The sequence below is a fragment of the Sabethes cyaneus genome, chromosome 2, assembly GCF_943734655.1.
Source record: "Sabethes cyaneus chromosome 2, idSabCyanKW18_F2, whole genome shotgun sequence".
In the NCBI taxonomy this organism is placed as follows: Eukaryota; Metazoa; Arthropoda; class Insecta; order Diptera; family Culicidae; genus Sabethes; species Sabethes cyaneus.
In genome coordinates this window covers 79,418,702-79,437,882 of record NC_071354.1, presented here as the reverse complement: position 1 = coordinate 79,437,882, position 19,181 = coordinate 79,418,702, and the positions used below count along the sequence as shown (strand labels likewise).

Here is a 19,181-nt window from a genome sequence, read left to right as displayed (position 1 = left end):
TTATGCCAACTTTGGTTGAAATCGCTGATGGTTGGATCCAATTTGTCCACTTTCGATGGAATGGCCCATATTTAACTATTGTGCTACGAAGTGTAACTATTCAGCTAACATTGCTCAACTTTTACACATTGTAGATTGCATAAACGAAATTTATATTTTCCCAAACAGGTCATACCCATGACACCGAATGGTCAAATTTGACATGTGTAACCTGTTCTTCAAATCTTGTTGGTGCATCTATTTAAAATAATGCGAACGGGATCATAGCGGGAGGACGCAATGTATGTATGTGTCTAATGTATAGATTATGTATTATATATGTATATTCAAATATACATTTAAGCAAGAATTGTGACCCGAAATTGCCATAGGTACAATCTCTAGGAAACTCTCAATTTAGGGTATTTTCTCTACAAAGTGCGTGCGATGACTCAATAATTGGTACTACAATTCATATAATTTTCTGCCTAATATTTCATTTATGAAAAAATATACTCACCCTTCCTCGTTTTTCATTTACTGCTTGCCAACAGGTGCAAGTGAACGTCTGCCGGTTCATTAGATCCGTGTAGATAACGCCGTCAAGGTGATCCATTTCGTGTTGCGCAATCCGTGCATTCCATCCCTTTAGAGCTAGCTCTTTCTTGGAACCATCTTGGCCAAGACCACGTAGTAATATTTCCGAATATCTAGCCACCTCGCCAGAGAATCCTCGAACGCTTTGACATGCTTCGGCAAATGTTTTCTTCTCGTAGTTGATTACTTTCATTTCTGGATTAATGAAGACCTAAAAAATATACGTCAATAATATTGCTGCATGGATAATTATGCACCTAATTTCTCACTATCAGTGGCAGAGTTTGCATTTCATTAAGTTTATACTCTGAGCTACTATATTCGTTCCTCAATTTTTCCTTAAACTCCATTACCATTATGCGAAGAGGAATTCCTATCTGTGGTGCTGCTAAACCAACACAATTGAATTTCTGCATCACATCGACCATAGTTTTTACCAAATATTGCACTTCTGGGGACGTAACCATGTCCGCCGGGACCAAGTCTGCTTTTTGCCGTAGAACTGGATCGCCAATCTGCGCTACATGATCGTAAGGCGGTTCGTTAGCCGGTCCCGGGCGCCATAAATCACGATACCAGCGGCTAAATGACGACGCCAGTTGCACTGTGTTAGACAAATTTCGCCGCTGGATTTGTACAAGAAACATCTAACCAAACAAAATTGTTAGTAGAAAACCAAGAAATATCAAAATATTCTAATCTAAATACCTCCGGCTTCGATGTCTATAATACCGGTAGCGGCATAAAATTGTTTTATAGAACGAAACCTAATGCACAATGCTAGTGCTAGTGGCTCTATCTGTCTTGTAGTAGATCGCTGCTCATCTGCCGCTCGAGCACGTCCAATTTTCTCACGAAAAAGTCAGCACCAGCACATGACATCGAGCACAACGAGCACGGAGCACCATCAAGGATCAAAATATTGGCGTGAAAATAATAAGACAATACTCTCCTAACAGTGTTCTTATTTAATTTAGAGTGTTGCCATATTGCGCATCCCTTTCCAAAGTAGAGCTGCCACAAATACAGATATTTGTGCATGCATAAATTTGGGACCCATCAATTATTTCAGTTGCTGTGACTTCTGGCCTTTCTGGCTCTACTAGTGTTTCTGAATTTTAAAGTACTTCATAAACTATTTATTGCTGATTCCAAGGAAAATTGTACCATACAAAGTGCGATATCGCTCATAAAAGTGATATTTTAGCTTAAATCGTTTCGGCATCTTCGGCGCACTTTTTCGTTACATTCCAAGCAATAAGTGCGCCGAAGAGACCGAAACAGTTTAAGCTAAAATAGCATTTTTAAGAGCGATTTCGCACTTATTGATTGGACAATTTCTCTTGCAATTAGCAATATGTTTGTTAAAAGATTACACCGAGAAAATAAAATACTTCGGAAAAACCCACCCCATCGACATCTCTATAACGAGCTGCAGTAAACGTCAGCGACAACATGTCGTGGGCTCAAAATTTGACAGCGGGCCCAAATCAGACTGCTGGCAGTTGAGTGAAACGCAGTGCTGACATGCTATATATCATTTTCGCACACACGAGATGTTGGCAGCGAAAACATGGTTGCCTGCCGATGGGGTGGAAAAAACGGTAATTAGGGTCCCAAATAGTATTTGTGGCAGCCAGCCTGGCAGCTCTGACGCAGAGTGCCGATTTGGTTCCACTTTTTGTTAAACTGAGCCAAATTTTATAAGCGTGTACGGCATCTTTGCTTTGACATTTGTTTGTTTTCATTCTGTTGCAATCTTATTGATGTCGTCATCTGTCTGCAGCAGTTTTTTGCAGAATTTTAATTTTTTCAATTTTGGGCAGGTATAAAAAAAGGAAAAGCTTTAGTTTGAAGCATGCCTCTTTTCGATACCGTGCTACAAGAAAAACCAGCAATAGTTCTGGAGTTGGGATACGCATTTACCAAGTAAGATGGATACTGCCATTAACATTTTTCCGTTTGTACAGTATTCTTTTGTCATACTAACAGATTAGGATTTGCTGGGGAACCGCATCCACGCAGTATCATTCCATCAGATTTGTTGGATCATAAAGCAAAAAGCAACGGCCAGACGACACCAAACAAAAAGCTGTTCGACTATGCTAACGAAACAGACCTGTATGATCAGTTGGTAGAATTTCTGAAAATAATTTTCTTCAAGTATGTTCTGGTCAGTCCGAAAGAACGTAAGATTGTTATCGTTGAATCAGTGCTCTGCCCGACACAAATTCGAGAAAATCTTGCGAAAGCATTGTTCTGTCATTTCGACGTGTCGTCGATTTTCTACGTCCCGATACACCTAGTGGTTTTGGCTACGTTGGCAGTAGACACAGCTCTGGTAGTAGATATTGGATATAAAGAAGCTGTTGTAGTGCCAGTGTATAGTGGAGTTCAAGCTCTTTTTGCCTGGGAAGCGCAACCCCTGGCAGCTGAAGCTGTTCACGAGCGCATCAAAGGCGACCTCATACTAAATGGAGCTGACGACCAATTGCTTACCGACTACATAATTGAAGATATTAAGGTACGGACCTGTTTTGTAACTACCGTTGACAGAGCAAGAAAGTGGCGCAACGATGAAAAATTCCAACCGTGTCCGGAAGTCGACTACCCTATTAAAGGAGACGAAACGATCAAAATTCCTGGTATAATTCGGGAAACAGCCTTTGAAGTACTTTTCCCGAAGGACAACGACCATCTCAATTTAGCAAATATCATTCTAAACTCTATTTTGAAATGTCCAAAAGACATGCGTAAAGCATTGGCGGAAAACATCGTGCTAATTGGTGGTACAACGATGGTACTTGGTCTGGCTGCTAGACTGAAGGCAGAATTGCTAGCATTGTTGCAATGCGATCAGTACAAAGATAAGTTGTTTTTAAAGACTGTCAAGTTCCACAAACCACCGTCTAAAGCCAATTTCACCGGTTGGTTGGGTGGTTCTATATATGGAGCAACGGATTTGGTACTGTCTAAGTCCATTGCGCGAGAAGCGTACAGCAAAAATCAGCAACTACCGGACTTTACCAACTACGACGAAACACGGTCCCACGGAAGAGTTTAGCAGCGAAAATTACGTTATACCTTTTAGACGAAATAAAGCGTAGCGAGTTGGAATATATCAGGAAGCCTCCTGCGATACTTTTTCTCGCTAGTAATAACTCATAAATAACCCACGCAGATAAACATTAAAAAGGTTCTTGATACAACCGATACAATTATCATTCGAATTTGTGCTATGCTTCGATAGAATGTTTGCTTAATTATTTATGTAAAATATTTAAAACCATATATTGAATAAAACTCCGGAATTATTACTAAAATTCAATGCATTTTTATTATACTTAAGTAACCCTTACGATGTCAGTGCATTTGTGTTTAGATTTCATTTAACCTAATTAGTATGTGTAAATAAACAGGATGTTCAGAAATTATTTGACTGATCAAAATATAATGAGGTCAGCTTAGCCTAGCAAGTCCCATTTTTAAACCTATGCTTGCGGAGAAAAAACAGAAATCTATCATGTAAATGTATAGTTTACATCGAGAATAACACGAATTGTTCGATGCTTTCAGTTAGAGTCAAACAGAGAAATGCATGCCAATATTAGTGATTGATTGATCCACAAAAGTAAACCTCGATATAAATTGTCAAACAAATGCCGCCAATACGCCGATCAGACGATCTAGGCTCGCCGTTTATCCTAGTTTAGCAAAAAGTCCCGAAGTGGCCTTGGTTTTATCCCCATCGGCAGCCCTGAGCTCAGTAATTACCATTTGCCGGCTAAAACCCATTGATTCTAATTCGACAACGTCCAGTTCAGTGAACTTATCCGTTGGTAGTATAACGAGTGGGACATTTTCAGTCGATACTATTGCCGATTGTGATTTTTGCTGACCAGAAGAGGTAGGAGTACTGCTGCTGCTGCTACCAGTAGGGGTCACATTGTTATTGTTGACACTGGATGATGCTGAAATACGCACAATTGAATATCCGTTTAAAATAAGAATTTTATTTATCCGGTAAAATAAAGCGAACATGATGAACAAAGGAATAGTGTAAGATTTTCATATGGGTATTTTCTATTTAAGCAAATTTTTTCGAGAGAGGACATTTAAATGTTACTATGCTGCAAGTGCTTCGTAACAAAAACAACATTAAGCTGCTAATACATTAAATTGCCAAACTGTACAGAAAAAACTATGGAGTTAAATATGATTGGACTCTGACAACAATTAACAATTAACAATTCGACATTGTATTAATTTTTCAGAGGGTTTTCTCAAAGCTAACCCATCGAACTGTGCGATGTTTCATAATTTTTTTGATATTTAGCAATAGCAAGCAACTAATGGAATGGAAACTCATACTAATAGTGATACGACACCCTGATGTGACGTACAATAAACAGGGGCCTGCCATAATAGATCAAATAACTGGTCGTAGTGGAAAATGTACCCAACAGGAAAAAAAAACAATGGAATTCATTTTAAATAAGTCGACTTTTTATCATGGTAATTACCAATGCAAAAAAAACAACTATTGCTAGATAAAAGCAAATAGCTGTAATACTGCAAACTAACCTTGATCTTGCTGACTTTTGAGGATTGCCTCCTTCATGGCTAGCTCCTCAGCAATGCGTGCCGATTCTGTCATCGCCTTGTGTTGTTCTTCTGGGCTGCCGGTCAACCGGGCACACTCTGGTAAGTCTCCTTCCGCTAAAAACTTTGTTTCGGTTCCAGTCGTTCCAATTCGTAGCACTCCACTTTTGAGGTCAATGTTGCACTGCAAAATAAGAACATTTAAATTATACACCAGAAACAATTTTAAATTGGGCTTTTTCAAAACCTGATGACGTTTAAGCATGTCCAGCCCCAGTAACATATCCATCGGTTGTTCTTCCAGCACCGAAAAACTTGAAGTAAGGAAATCGTTTTCGATTTGAATCTGCACCATGTGAATTCGGCCGATAATTTTCTGCACGCCAACACCCTTCGCAATGCCAGCCCATCTGGTATCGACAAGTCTCATAATGTTGCACCGCTCAGCGGCTGCGGCACTCATTATGGTTGCTTGGGCCCCCGAATCGATAAATGCTTTTACTGGATGCCCATTGACACGACAATTGATATAGAGCATCACTACTGTTCCGAAAGTTTCCGGATTGTACTCCATCGCTGCTTCCATGTTCGCTTCGATGTTCTTCTGCTTGATTTCCTCCGCAATTAGACGCTGGGCTTCCGCATCAAATGGACTTGCCTGCAAAATACGCATTCGTTGTTGTTGCTTCTCCATTCGTTCTGCTATCTGTTTTTTTAACACTGTGGCAAATGTTTCTAAATTTCCGGAAAGCAGTGCTTCCGCTAAACGAGGATTGTTTTGCTTTAGTAATGCCAGCTGGTCCGGATTTGAAAGAAACATTTCACGCACAACAGCCGGATCATCCTCTGGAGCAACCGTAGGCGACGGACGGTTGTTATTAAGTAAACCAGAATTTCCACTACTAGAAGCAACAGCTGACGGAACCTGTATGGAGCTGAAATCCAAACTAGCCAAGCGGGACGGTTCTGAAAAAATGTGATACTATTTTACTTTTGTATTGTTATTCAATTCAATAAAATTTCACAACTGATGTGAAAAGCTTAAATGGTATTCGTTAAATCTGTTTACAGGAGCTCGTAGCAATGTGGAATATTTTTAGAAATTCTCAACCGATAATCAGTAGGAGATCGTTTGCATTTTTCTCGCTTGCATTATTCCTACGTAAATAAATAATTCACATTCAAAAGGGTATATTGACCCTTTTTTGGTGCAAATGTTTTCTAACGTTAATCTTCTTACCTGCCTGCTGTGGCCGAGTTCGAGCAGCCTGTGATACCTGCTGGGTAGCTTGCATTATGTGTTGAAGCATAATAACGTCCCCGTCTCGGATACCCAGTTCAATAAGCGTCTTTTTGTCGTCAAGTAATGGTTGTCCATTCAGAGAAATAACGATCTCACTTGCCGGGAAGCCACTTTCGATTTCGCAAAGCGCTTTAAAATTTTCCAGTTCCATGTCATCAGATACTTCCAACGGAAAGGTGTAATCTGCCATTGTTGTTACTGTAACCCGCATTTTGTCTTCCAAATAAGCTGATATCTACGCAAGAAAAGTTATGTTAAAAACCACCACTACGGCAATCGTCAATTTTAAAACATCGAAAACACAACCAAAATTCAAAGCAAGAGTACAAAGAAAATAAAGTGAAAATCATGCTGATTGACCATGATGAAAAATTTATCCGTCGGAAATCTAAGGACATCTGACTTTTTCCTTAGCATTCCCAATACCCAATCGACCCACTTGATAAATTTTGTTGCTGTTCACAAATTGAACCTGTTCGAGAGCGATTCTTTTATTAAAGACACAAAAAACTATCAAAACTTTTCCACGAAAACAAGTTACTTTTTCAATTACAAGCAAAATTTTGTAAAAATACCTGCAACTCTGCAAAAAATTAAAAATATGCACGAACTTTAATACAAACGCGTTGTCACCGTTTTGTTAACTCACTGTTGGTGTTGACAAGTTAGTGGAAGTGCGAATCAAGCATATGCTACCGCTACTAGCAAAACAGTCCCATTTATATAAGCAACTCCCTTAGGTAACGGAGCGGTTATAGATCATTTTGCGATGACGTCATTTTGCCGTCAAATGACACCACTTGGTGGTTTGTTTACATGTTTTTGTCACATCCAGCAGTTTCGATTTGAAATTTCGTGAAGGATTACTGCATCAATTTCTGTAAAATGCATGTAAGGCACTTTCTCTTCAATAAAAACTATAAATTTCTATCATTATCTGCCGGACAAAGATAGAAAACTCAATTCAAAATTTAACACCACGTAAACAAACCACCAAGTGCTGTCAAAAAAGTGTGGTTAGGAGCTCCCGTGTAATGATCTATGCGAGTAGCGGTAGTATACACGCTCATTAAAAGTACTTACAGATAGAGTATATTCTACTCAATCGGATACTCTTTCAAAAAGTCGTAAACACATGTAAAATCTTAAACGTAACAATTCAAGGACCTGAACATAGGGTAACCAACGTATTTTGTACCCCATCAGCAGCTATACATAATTTGGACACTTCCATTTGATTTTGCTGTAAGTGTCCAAATTATGTACAGGTGCTGATGGGGTCCAAAATACGTTGGTAACCCTATGCTTTTCACACAGACAAACAGACGAGACACTCGCGTTAATTTCATTGTCCAATCAAAAACCACTCATTTTTCAAAAAAGCAAGTTTCGCAACATGGCCACACAGCGGCGCGCAAGTGTTGCTTTGAGTTTTCAGCATAAAACCATTCAAATGTACAAAACCCTACAGCATAAAACCCTGCAAATACAAGCTACTCCGCAACATGCATAACAGAGGGTGCTAGTGTGCAAGCAAAATGTGCAGGACGATGGTTTTTAAAGGATTTTCTTCTAAGTGTCATGTCAGTTCGTCAGTGACGATAAGTTTTTGTAGCCTTTCGCACTGGGCTTAGCAAGCTCTATCCAGCTTTCCACGAACGATAATGGCGGATATTGAGCACAAGAGGGCACAATCTTTTGACATTCATTGGAGGAGCATCAGGTTCGCCCTGAAGGAGTTACTGTGGGAACATCCATGATTGTTTGTTGTTCAAGTGTAAAAATATAAACATTGTTTAGTTTTCGCACATATTGCTAATTTTCCACCTTTTCGTGTACGATGAATAATTGAACAGATAAGAAGTTTTATAGATTGTGGCTTCGTAGTTTGCGCATACTTCGGGAATAACGTCCAAATGCGCAACGGCAAGTTTCTTATCAGACCGAGATGCTGGCCAACTTAGCTACGGCTCGACCAATATAAAGTTAATGCTTGTCTGAGTGCACGCGAGTATTCAATTCGCACAATACTAAAGGGGATTTTTTGAGCCGGTGCTTTCAGGAAATTATGGCCACAAACCACAAAAGTTTGCTTCCGTTCAATTATGTTCCTCTTCCGCTGATCTGCAAAACTTAACGATGTTTACATTTTTACAGTCGAACAACAAACAATCATGAATGTTTCCATAGTAACTCCGTCAGGGTGAACTCGACGCTCCTCCAATGAATGTTAAAAGATTGTGCCCACTTGTGCTCAATCACCGCCATTATCGCTCGTGGAAAGCTGGATAGAGCTTGCGGAGCTTGCTAAGGGTTACAAAAACTTATCGTTTTTCACTCAAACGTATGTTTTTTTACCGGGGTATAACTGGGGGAAAACAAAAACAAACGTGTAAAATCAATGTAAAATCTAACAACAGCAATAACAAATCGCACGTCGATGTGTGCGTGCGGCAAACGTCAGCAAGCTCAATACTACTCATATGCGCATAATTTTTAAGTGTATAATTGCACATACAGTACCACCCCGTTAATCCGACAAATTCATGGCCGAATTTTAACTCGATAATACGACAGTCCAACTAACGTCAGTGGGGTTTGAAATGTCGTGTTGTTTACACCCAGACATAAACAACTCCGGAAATTTCCGAAAGAATTGTCGCAAATACGCAATAAATTTGTTTTGTACTAAGAAATACTCAATTTATTCCTTAAAATACTTTGTTAAAATTCTTGTTTAGCTTAGAAATAAGCGTGTTAATACTGGCAGCACTTCTGGTCACGCTAATGTAACGGTAGGCATCGATCCGTCATCGAAACTGTGAACTTCCCAAGTAACATTTTTGTTGTACAATAGCTTATCAAGCACTTGTTCCACGTGAATCAGCTGTATAACAGTTTAATAAGCTATTATACAACAAAAATGTTACTTGGGTTGAGGTTGGCATTAGCTACTTCCTGTTTCATACCTAAACTAAACGTTGAACAGTTAAGATATATATTTTGTGAGGTGAGAAGATTACTAAAAATATCTAAAATACTTATAAAAATTGAGCCATTTCTTATATTAAAGTAAAATTAATTTCTTTTTTTTATTAAAATGCCTAATTAAAATCATGCAGCTAAAAATAATTAAAACCCTACTTAAATACTAAAGTGTTGAGGTTAGATTTGTTCCTAAGGCTAAGAGACACGTGAAAACCGATTTTTGTAGGTGATTATACTTAAATACTACATTTCTTAACGCTAATTATAAATAAATCTACAGCTAAAGCTGCTGCTGCTACTACTACTAAAACAACGGAAGCGAGTTTCGTTGTGGCCAGCTAAAAGAAATCCTTATCTCACGGAACGTCTAGGAACAAACTTTAGAAAAATCGTCCGCAGAACGATTAAATTTCGACATGCAGTCCATCCCGGAGCAATCGGAAGATCGCACAGTACCACTCGCAGAAACGCTCGACGAGAATCGATCAGATTGCGTACAATGCGAGCGCCCAAATGGAGCGGATAATATGGTGCAGTGCGATAACTGTCAAGCATGGTGGCACTTTTCGTGTGTTGGTGTCTCCGAGTCGATCGAGAACCGCTCATGGTCATGCCCAAAGTGCCAGCCAGATGAGGTGCTTAGCGTCGTTTCCTCGTCTCGTGTTTCCCGTACTACCGATAAATCGGCGAGATCCCCGAGGTTGAATTTGCAGCTTGAGAAGCTGAACGAGCTCCAAGCAATACAACGTACGTTCGTCGAGGAAAAATATAAGCTGCTTGAGTCGCAGCTCGAAGGTGATAACAGGAGTGTAAACAGTAAGGGCAGTCGAGTTAGTAAGCAGTCCAATACCGCCAAGGTTACGAACTGGGTAAAATCGTGTGCAGAGCAGACCGGAATCATCCACGTACCGACATCAACGGACGAAGGCATGACAAATTTGCCGCCAGTACGAATCGACCAGACGCAACCGAAAGCCACTACTACCAGCAGCCACATTCCAACACCGAAGCCGTTACCAGATGGTAACAATCTGCAAAGTCCGCTTAAACATCCCGCCATGCCGACACACCGATACTCATGTACAACGACGTGTACTGATCCAGATACTGGAATTATTAATGCTGTTTCTCAACCAAGTGATGTTTTAACGCAGCACGTCGCTTCCAACAGTGCGATTCCACTAGCACAATCAACGCCAACGTGCTTACTACATTCCGCAGCAGTTTCACTGCCTACAAATGCGCAACCAAAGCCAACGGTGGCAGTGATGGATTTGATACCCGCGTCAGTACCGTTTACAGCGCCGGTATCTCAGTCTACAGTGACAAAGGCCATACCAGATACGATTCCTGTACCAGCATCTGAGCAGGCATCAATCCATGCACCGGCAACCGGACCGCCAGTTGTTTCCGTGCCAGTACCGTCGTATGTGATGAAGCAGCCACTACCGTTGCTGCAACAAAATGGTGTATTCTCGCAACATACACAGCCACGAGCGTCTGTGCTTACCGCCGTACCTGTAGGGTTTTCTGAAAAACAGGCGGGATCTACGATCGCACATCCATCCACGATTGAACGTACAGCGATACCAGCGTTGGCACCACCGCCAACGTACTATTCATCGGCATCCGACGCTAATCTTGGGAGAGCGTTACCCGTGCCGCCAGTGGTGCATCATACCTCTATGTTTACACATCCATCTACATCAGCGCAACTTCCGGACCAACCCGTTCCGGATCAACCAGTTGGGCCGTTACCACCAACTGAAAATGTCTTGCCAGCGACCATGCCTGCGACGGCATCTGTGCCGATTCCTGATGTGAATTGGGGATCACAGTTTCAACGAGTGACAGCAGCCGCACCGACGAATGTAAGTTCATCTGCACCGGCACCCGTACCGCCTGTATCGACATCGACTTCGTGGCCTGGGCCACTCCCTGGTGAAGTATTTCCCTTGCCACCAGGTAAGCCAGTAAATCCTCTACAAGAAAATACACCTTTAAACCATATTGATGCCAACCACCAACATTTAATAAAACAATTTGGCAGTATTGCCTTATCACCTGCGCAAGCACCATTGCTTAACACAAATTTAGCCACTTTCGCCCCCACCCCCTCGCAACTAGCCGCCAGGCAAGTAATGCCGCGTGATCTACCCCCCTTCTCTGGCAACCCCGCCGATTGGCCACTATTTGTCAGCAGCTTTATTAACTCTACGCTAGCTTGTGGGTACTCTAGCGCAGAAAACTTGTGCCGACTGCAACGATGCCTAAAAGGCGCTGCATACGAGGCTGTGCAAAGCCGATTACTTCTACCTGAATCGGTGCCTCACATAATGGAGACACTCCATATGTTATATGGGAGACCTGAACTACTTATTTCTGCTCTCCTGGGGAAAGTACGGTCAGCTCCAGCACCGAAGCTGGAAAAATTCCAAACCATTATTGATTTTGGAATGTCAATTCAAAGTCTGTGCGACCACTTAGAAGCTGCCGGTCAAACTGCACACCTGTCAAATCCCACCCTCCTCGTCGAACTCGTTGCGAAGCTTCCTCCACATCTTCAAATAGAGTGGGGCACATATCTTCAGCGTTTTTCTGAAGTAAATTTGAAAACGTTCGGAACCTTTATGTCGTGTGTAGTGCAATCAGTGAGTAAAGTGACTACGTATGCCAGCAATAGTGTAAACGTCCTCGAGAAGAATAAAACTAAATCCAGAGGAAATATAAACGCTCACGTGGATGCTGCAGGATCAAGTGTTGGAAATAATTCATCTGCTAAGTCTGATGTCGCGAAGGTATGCCCGGCTTGCAAGGGCACAGGTCACCGAATATACGAGTGTCGTACATTCAAGGCGCTTACCACTGACGGCCGTTGGAAATGTGTTCAAACTAATGGACTTTGCCGAAACTGTCTGAGCTCACACGGCAGAAGGAGTTGCAGGAAAACTAGCTGCTGTGGAATAAACGGCTGCGAATTTCGTCATCATCCGCTTTTGCATTCAGTGCGTACTAACCCGCATACGAAACCGTTGGTGAACGCTTCGGAAAATCACACGCATCGCGTGACGGAGCAATCGCTTCTCTTCAGGATACTGCCCGTCACCTTATATGGCCCCAGAGGAAAGGTGGAGACCTTCGCATTCCTCGATGACGGATCGTCTTTGACTCTCATGGAGGATAGCCTGGCCCAGGAACTTGGTGTCGATGGCGAGGCAGCCCCTTTGTGTTTACTGTGGACCGCGAACGTAACCAGAGTGGAAAACGATTCGAAGCAGCTGTCGTTAACCATATCTGGCGTTGGCGGGAGAAAGCATTCGTTGCGCGAAGTTCAAACAGTGAAGGAGTTATCACTTCCTACGCAAACGCTCTCATACAGTGGATTATCTGAACGTTATGCATACCTGAAAGGACTTCCGGTTTCGAGTTACGCCGCTGCGGTTCCGAAAGTGTTAATTGGAGTCAACAATCTTAATTTGATGGTACCATTAAAGATATGCGAAGGGCTAGTGCGGGAACCCGTCGCAGCTAAAACAAGACTTGGTTGGTGCATTTACGGTGGAAACGGGACTAGCGACCAAAGATCTTCAGTGAACTGTCACATGTGTGATTGTACGTCGGACAATACCTTGCACGATCTTGTCAAGGATTTTTTCATTACGGATGAAGCTGTAGTAATGCCACCAACGCCGCTTATGTCGAAGGAAGAAATGCGTGCCGAGCGACTATTGCAAGATACTACAATTCGCGTCGGAAAACATTACGAAACCGGTTTAATATGGAAGTATAACTGTGTAGAACTTCCTGATAGCTATAATATGGCTTTTCGACGGCTAGAGTGCCTAGAAAGGTGAATGAATAGAGATCCCGAGCTGAGAAAAAACTTGCAAAACCAACTAGTCGATTACCAGCGCAAAGGCTATGCGCACCGGGCAAGCGAAGCAGAATTGGCTGATGCTGACATACGACGAGTGTGGTATTTACCATTGGGAGCAGTGACGAATCCTCGGAAACCAGGCAAGGTTCGTATGATTTGGGACGCTCGAGCAGCCGTGAACGGAATTTCACTAAATTCAGTGCTGCTGAAGGGTCCGGACCAGCTGACGTCGCTCCCTGGTGTTCTAGTTCGCTTTCGACAATTTAAGGTGGCCGTCTCCGCGGACATCAAGGAGATGTTCCATCAGGTCTACATACGCAAAGAGGATCGCCACTCGCAACGGTTCCTTTGGCGCAGTGAACCATCTAATGCTCCAGACGTTTATCTTATGGACGTCATGACGTTCGGGTCAACATGCTCTCCTGCGTCAGCACAGTTCATTAAAAATAAAAATGCGGAGGAATTCAGAGAGTTGTACCCCCGAGCAGTCGAAGGAATTATACAGAACCACTATGTGGACGACTCGCTGGAGAGCTATGAATCGGTGGAGGAGGCGATCAAGGTGTCCCAACAAATGTGCTCCATCCACAAGCATGGCGGCTTTGAGCTGAGAAATTGGCTGTCGAACAGTAGTAAAGTTTTGAGCAGTCTCGGAGAAGTAGCCCCTAGAGAGGATAAACAGTTGGCAGCAGATAAGTCGAAGGACTATGAGCGCGTGCTGGGACTTTTGTGGTTGACAGGCGAGGATTACTTAAGTTTCTCAACGACGATGACGCAGGAAATCGACAATCTGATAGACAGCAACGAACCTCCCACTAAGAGACAGATGTTGAAGTGCCTGATGTCACTTTTCGACCCTCTAGGTCTGTTGTGCCTCTTTACAGTGCACGGAAAGATTTTGCTGCAGGACGTGTGGAGAGCTGGAATCCAATGGGATGAGAAAGTGGGCGATGATCTGCACAGAAGGTGGAAAAATTGGACGAATTTGTTTGCAGACGTTCGTGAGTTGAAAATTCCACGGTGTTACTTCCCGGACGCTACAAGTGATCGTTACAGACAGCTACAACTACACATCTTTGTTGACGCGAGTGAGTCCGCCTACTGCGCTGCTGCCTACTTCCGGACGTTGAATAACGATGGAATTCCTGAAAACGTGCTGGTCACAGCTAAGACCAAAGTCGCCCCGTTGAAGACGCAGTCGGTGCCCCGCTTGGAGTTACTCGCAGCTTGCTTGGGTGCACGTTTGATGCAGTTCATCGAGGAAAGCCATACTGTACGCATCACGAAAAAGTTTCTGTGGAGTGATTCTGCCACCGTTCTCTCTTGGTTACGGTCAGAACATCGTAGATACCGACAGTTTGTGGCTTGCAAAATAGGGGAGTTACTGACGATAACCGACGTGGAAAATTGGCGCTGGGTTCCATCGAAGCAGAATCCCGCAGACATTGCGACAAAGTGGGGTAAAGGTCCCGACCTAACAGCCGACAGCGTTTGGTTTAAGGGTCCACCTTTTCTACAGCTACCGGAAGCAGAGTGGCCAATACAAAAAACCCCGGCCCCACCAACCGACGAAGAGCTTCGTCCATGCTACACCCATAAAGCGGCAGAGATTCCCGTACATCTTATCAATCTGGAACGGTTTTCGCGGCTGACCCGAGCCATCCGGGCAACCGCCTACGTCTATCGGTTCATTGCCAACGCAAAGCAATCCATAATGGGACAGGAACGGTCTGTAGGCCCATTGACGTCGGAAGAGCTACAAAGAGCTGAACAACTACTGGTACGAGAAACACAGTGGCAGTGCTTTCCGGATGAGATGGTGTTGTTGTATCGCAACCTTTCGAAGCCAAAAGAGCAACAGATCCCGTTAGGAAAAGATAGTAATCTTTACCAGTTGTGTCCGTTACTTGACGAAAACGGAACCCAAGCAGCACAATTTGTTGCATGAAGGGTTACGCAACTCTAATTGAAACATTCAAATATGGTAAAAGTTCGCATCAGTTACCTTTATCGAACTGTTATGTGATTGAAAAAGCGCAAGAGGTGGAGCCTATATGCAACCAATTGTTACACAGATGTTTTATGGAACATCAATGCGCGTTATCTATCCATTCGCGACTACGATACTAAAAGAGATTTTAAGCCTGTTCGCACTCCCACGAAATCCTATGCCGCGTTGTCAAAACTTGCGTGAAAACATAAACAAAAATACTTCCTTCTCTTTTTTTCTCGCACAAAAACCAATGCGCGTTATCTAAATACAAGCAGGTTTTCGCGACTACGATACTAAAAGAGATTTTATGCCTGTTCGCACTCACACGAAATCCTATGTCGCGTTGTCAAAACTTGCGACTACGATACTAAAAGAGATTTTAAGCCTGTTCGCACTCCCACGAAATCCTATGCCGCGTTGTCAAAACTTGCGTGAAAACAAAAACAAAAATACTTTCTTCTCTTTTTTCCTCGCACAAAAACCAAACAATTATGAGCAACTTCATCACGAATTATGTTTAGCGGGAACCGGGATTTCCTCTCAGGGCTCCAAGACGAAAATTATTTATATTAATATTCTTAATGCGACTTTAGTTTTTTGGGCCTATTATGAGCTAATCTCCATGCCATTCAAAATTTATCGTGCAAAATATAATTTTGCTTTGTATTATTTGATGCGCCTCGTGAAAGTTATTAATTTATTTATTTTCAAGTTTAAAGAATTAACCCAGCCAGATTAAGAATTCGTTTACGATGGAAAAATGCGGTGTAAAATCGAACTAGATACTGCAATCAAATAATATTTTAGTAAATGCCATGGATTCCTGATGAATGTTCGTGTAATTATTGTTGAAATAAAAACATTCCTTCGTTGAAAAATATTTTTTCATAAAAATATGGCAGAATATGATGTTACATTGGTTGTATTTGTTTGGTTACATTTTATTTAACAATATGCCGTAATCAACATGATGCAACATCATGTGACATTATTGTTTAGCAATGGCATTATAATAACACGATGTTGCGATTAAGTTTCATGTTACTAGATATAGACTAATATATTTGTGACAGCCAGTATAAGTATTGGATAACCTGAATCCAACATATTAATAACATGAAGTTGCTTATTTGTTGCGTGTTTCAATACTGTAACCGGTGAAGTTTTTTGCAATTTAAACAAGACTTAATAGCCACATGGAAGATGTTGCAAGTGCTGCTTGGGAATCCTTCGTATCGACAGCAGAATTGGAGCGGCTTCAAATGTGAATGAAGATATGAAATTTCCCATTATCCTCCCTAGGAGGCATGCGTTTACAGCTCTGGTACTGGATGACTACCACCGAAAGTATCTGCACGGTAACTCGGAGACAGTGGTGAACGAGGTACGTCAACGATACCATATCCCACGGCTTAGGACGACAGTAAGCAGTGCTGCAAAAGCGTGTCAATGGTGTAGAGTCTACAAGTCATCGCCGAAAACTCCCCGTATGGCCCCACTCCCGCTGGCGAGAATGGCATCATTTGTAAGACCATTTACCTACGTTGGCTTAGACTTCTTCGGACCGCTGACAGTGACAATTGGTAGGAGTAACGCAAAACGGTGGGTGGCCTTGTTCACGTGCCTTACGGTGCGTGCAGTTCACGTGGAAATCGCGTACAGTCTTTCCACAGATTCCTGCATTAAGTGCATTCGGCGGTTCGTCTGCCGCCGAGGATATCCAGCCGAGATTTATTCAGACAACGGAACGAATTTCCAAGGTGCCGCCAAACTACTAAAGGAACAATGCGACCAGCTAGCCGTTACGTTCACAGGCACTTCTACTAAGTGGATCTTCAACCCTCCCAGCGCTCCACACATGGGCGGAGCGTGGGAGCGGATGGTGCGCTCAGTCAAGACAGCGGTAGAGACGGCGTGCCACAACAATCTTAAATTAAACGACGAGGCGTTGGAAACGTTTATGGTTGAGGCAGAGGCGATCGTAAACAAGCGACCGCTGACGTACTTACCCATAGCATCGGAAGAGGGTGAAGCCCTAACACCAAACCACTTTCTTTTGGGCAACTCCAGTGGTACTCATCAGCCGGCCGTGGAAGCAACATCTCATGCAGACACTCTCCGATCATCTTGGAATCGCATTCAGTACTACCTGGACATTTTCTGGCGCAGGTGGACGAAAGAATATCTCCCAACGCTGACTAAGCGTCCAAAGTGGTGCGGTGAAACGAAACCGATAGCGGAAGGCGATTTAGTGCTGATAGTCGGTGAAGGCAAGAGGAACGATTGGATAAGAGGTCGTATCGTAGAAGTGGTCAAAGGGGTAGACGGTAGAATACGGCAAGCAATCGTACAAACTGCGAGGGGGTTGATGCGTAGGCCTGTGGCAAAGTTGGCGGTTTTAGAGGTTGGCGAAGGTGGTAAAACGGGACCTGGTGGCCAGTTTTACGGGGGAGAGAATGTTAATACTGGCAGCACTTCTGGTCACGCTAATGTAACGGTAGGCATCGATCCGTCATCGAAACTGTGAACTTGAGGTTGGCATTAGCTACTTCCTGTTTCATACCTAAACTAAACGTTGAACAGTTAAGATATATATTTTGTGAGGTGAGAAGATTACTAAAAATATCTAAAATACTTATAAAAATTGAGCCATTTCTTATATTAAAGTAAAATTAATTTCTTTTTTTTATTAAAATGCCTAATTAAAATCATGCAGCTAAAAATAATTAAAACCCTACTTAAATACTAAAGTGTTGAGGTTAGATTTGTTCCTAAGGCTAAGAGACACGTGAAACCCGATTTTTGTAGGTGATTATACTTAAATACTACATTTCTTAACGCTAATTATAAATAAATCTACAGCTAAAGCTGCTGCTGCTACTACTACTAAAACAACGGAAGCGAGTTTCGTTGTGGCCAGCTAAAAGAAATCCTCATCTCACGGAACGTCTAGGAACAAAGCGCAAGAATCTTTTGAGAAGTGTGATGAAAAATGGAGCTCCTGGCAAAATTGAACGCAAGGAGCACCATTTACCCTTTCCATTTATATGAGTAACATCTTGACCCAAATGAAAACCCCCATTGAAGGCAGAGTATGGTTGAATGAAGTACAATGCTTTTTAATTGTGAATTTTCCGGATTAGCGAGATCCGGACTATCGAGTCGTCGGATTAGCGGGGGGGTACTGTACTATTCATACGCGTATAAATTTTATGTGTATTTCTGGAAGGATCGTGTTTATGCGGCTCATGATACATAATCATTTCATATGGAAATTTCATGAGCAGAATATTTTGAGTGTAGATCGCCCTGCTAAACTCCCATAAGCGTCGTTGCAACAATCGGGCGATTCATCGGGTCGAAAATCGGGTGATTCACCCTATACGCGACTTGACGCGAACCAAACTTATAGCGAATTCATAAATTAACCTGGCTCAGGTCGATTAGCACTCAGTTTTAATCGAAGTGCTGTCAAAGTGTTCATAAATTAACCGAGATTGCATCTCGGTTAAACTGACAGCATTCAGTTTGAAGCGCAGGTTAAAACTGTCTAGCATTACGGTTTACGGGTCGATCTGTCAAACTGCCCGTATCGTTCATAAACTTCGGGTTAGAGTTAGCACGAACCCAGGTTAATTTATGAATTCGCTATTAATTCGCAATGACGGCACCGCACGACTTCTTTTCCACTTACAGAACTGCCCGCAGCTGAATGCGTGAAAATTATTTCCGACATATTTCTGTCTTTTGCACTCCTTAACAAATCGCTATTCCGCTTCACGCATACTCGAAACTAATGTATAGGTGTCTCCACTGCGGCGCCGTCATAGCGAATAGGGCGA

The 19,181-nt window shown here is 42.5% G+C and overlaps 4 protein-coding genes across 6 annotated transcripts; 2 read left to right on the top strand and 2 right to left on the bottom strand.

The window, feature by feature from the left end:
• Nucleotides 1-450: 450 nt before the first annotated feature.
• On the bottom strand, nt 451-1,498 carry LOC128737476 (peptide deformylase, mitochondrial-like). The gene is made up of 3 exons (XM_053832118.1): nt 1,285-1,498; nt 846-1,223; nt 451-787 (listed from the first exon to the last, which is right to left on the bottom strand). Exons 2-3 carry the CDS (start codon nt 1,221-1,223, stop codon nt 476-478), a joined length of 690 nt encoding a protein of 229 aa, XP_053688093.1. The 5' UTR covers nt 1,285-1,498; the 3' UTR covers nt 451-475.
• An 856-nt stretch (nt 1,499-2,354) lies between these two features.
• Nucleotides 2,355-3,879, top strand: LOC128733789 (actin-related protein 10). The gene is made up of 2 exons (XM_053827588.1): nt 2,355-2,505; nt 2,569-3,879. Exons 1-2 carry the CDS (start codon nt 2,435-2,437, stop codon nt 3,638-3,640), a joined length of 1,143 nt encoding a protein of 380 aa, XP_053683563.1. The 5' UTR covers nt 2,355-2,434; the 3' UTR covers nt 3,641-3,879.
• A 31-nt stretch (nt 3,880-3,910) lies between these two features.
• On the bottom strand, nt 3,911-7,163 carry LOC128733788 (protein DDI1 homolog 2). 3 transcript variants are annotated; one of them, XM_053827586.1, is made up of 5 exons: nt 7,057-7,163; nt 6,419-6,716; nt 5,426-6,144; nt 5,161-5,362; nt 3,911-4,547 (listed from the first exon to the last, which is right to left on the bottom strand). In XM_053827586.1, exons 2-5 carry the CDS (start codon nt 6,690-6,692, stop codon nt 4,276-4,278), a joined length of 1,467 nt encoding a protein of 488 aa, XP_053683561.1. In that variant the 5' UTR covers nt 6,693-6,716; nt 7,057-7,163; the 3' UTR covers nt 3,911-4,275. The 3 variants fall into 3 exon arrangements, with proteins under 3 accessions (XP_053683561.1, XP_053683562.1, XP_053683559.1); XM_053827587.1 differs by lacking the exon at nt 7,057-7,163 and adding an exon at nt 6,921-7,008; XM_053827584.1 differs by lacking the exon at nt 7,057-7,163 and adding an exon at nt 6,842-6,871.
• A 6,160-nt stretch (nt 7,164-13,323) lies between these two features.
• On the top strand, nt 13,324-17,866 carry LOC128735625 (uncharacterized). The gene is made up of 2 exons (XM_053830110.1): nt 13,324-15,212; nt 16,642-17,866. Exons 1-2 carry the CDS (start codon nt 13,324-13,326, stop codon nt 17,864-17,866), a joined length of 3,114 nt encoding a protein of 1,037 aa, XP_053686085.1.
• Nucleotides 17,867-19,181: the final 1,315 nt, after the last annotated feature.

What these genes read in the sequence shown, in the direction of transcription:
- LOC128737476 (XM_053832118.1), bottom strand. Translation starts at nt 1,223, where the DNA reads ATGTTTCTTGTACAAATCCAGCGGCGAAATTTGTCTAACACAGTGCAA. An exon ending in TGCAAACTCTGCCACTGATA is followed by an intron (nt 788 to 845) that starts GTGAGAAATTAG and finishes TATATTTTTTAG; the next exon opens with GTCTTCATTAATCCAGAAAT.
- LOC128733789 (XM_053827588.1), top strand. Translation starts at nt 2,435, where the DNA reads ATGCCTCTTTTCGATACCGTGCTACAAGAAAAACCAGCAATAGTTCTG. An exon ending in TTGGGATACGCATTTACCAA is followed by an intron (nt 2,506 to 2,568) that starts GTAAGATGGATA and finishes TCATACTAACAG; the next exon opens with ATTAGGATTTGCTGGGGAAC.
- LOC128733788 (XM_053827584.1), bottom strand. An exon ending in AACTCGGCCACAGCAGGCAG is followed by an intron (nt 6,145 to 6,418) that starts GTAAGAAGATTA and finishes ACATTTTTTCAG; the next exon opens with AACCGTCCCGCTTGGCTAGT. An exon ending in CAAAAGTCAGCAAGATCAAG is followed by an intron (nt 4,548 to 5,160) that starts GTTAGTTTGCAG and finishes TGCGTATTTCAG; the next exon opens with CATCATCCAGTGTCAACAAT.
- LOC128735625 (XM_053830110.1), top strand. Translation starts at nt 13,324, where the DNA reads ATGAATAGAGATCCCGAGCTGAGAAAAAACTTGCAAAACCAACTAGTC. An exon ending in CCAAAAGAGCAACAGATCCC is followed by an intron (nt 15,213 to 16,641) that starts GTTAGGAAAAGA and finishes TATCCTCCCTAG; the next exon opens with GAGGCATGCGTTTACAGCTC.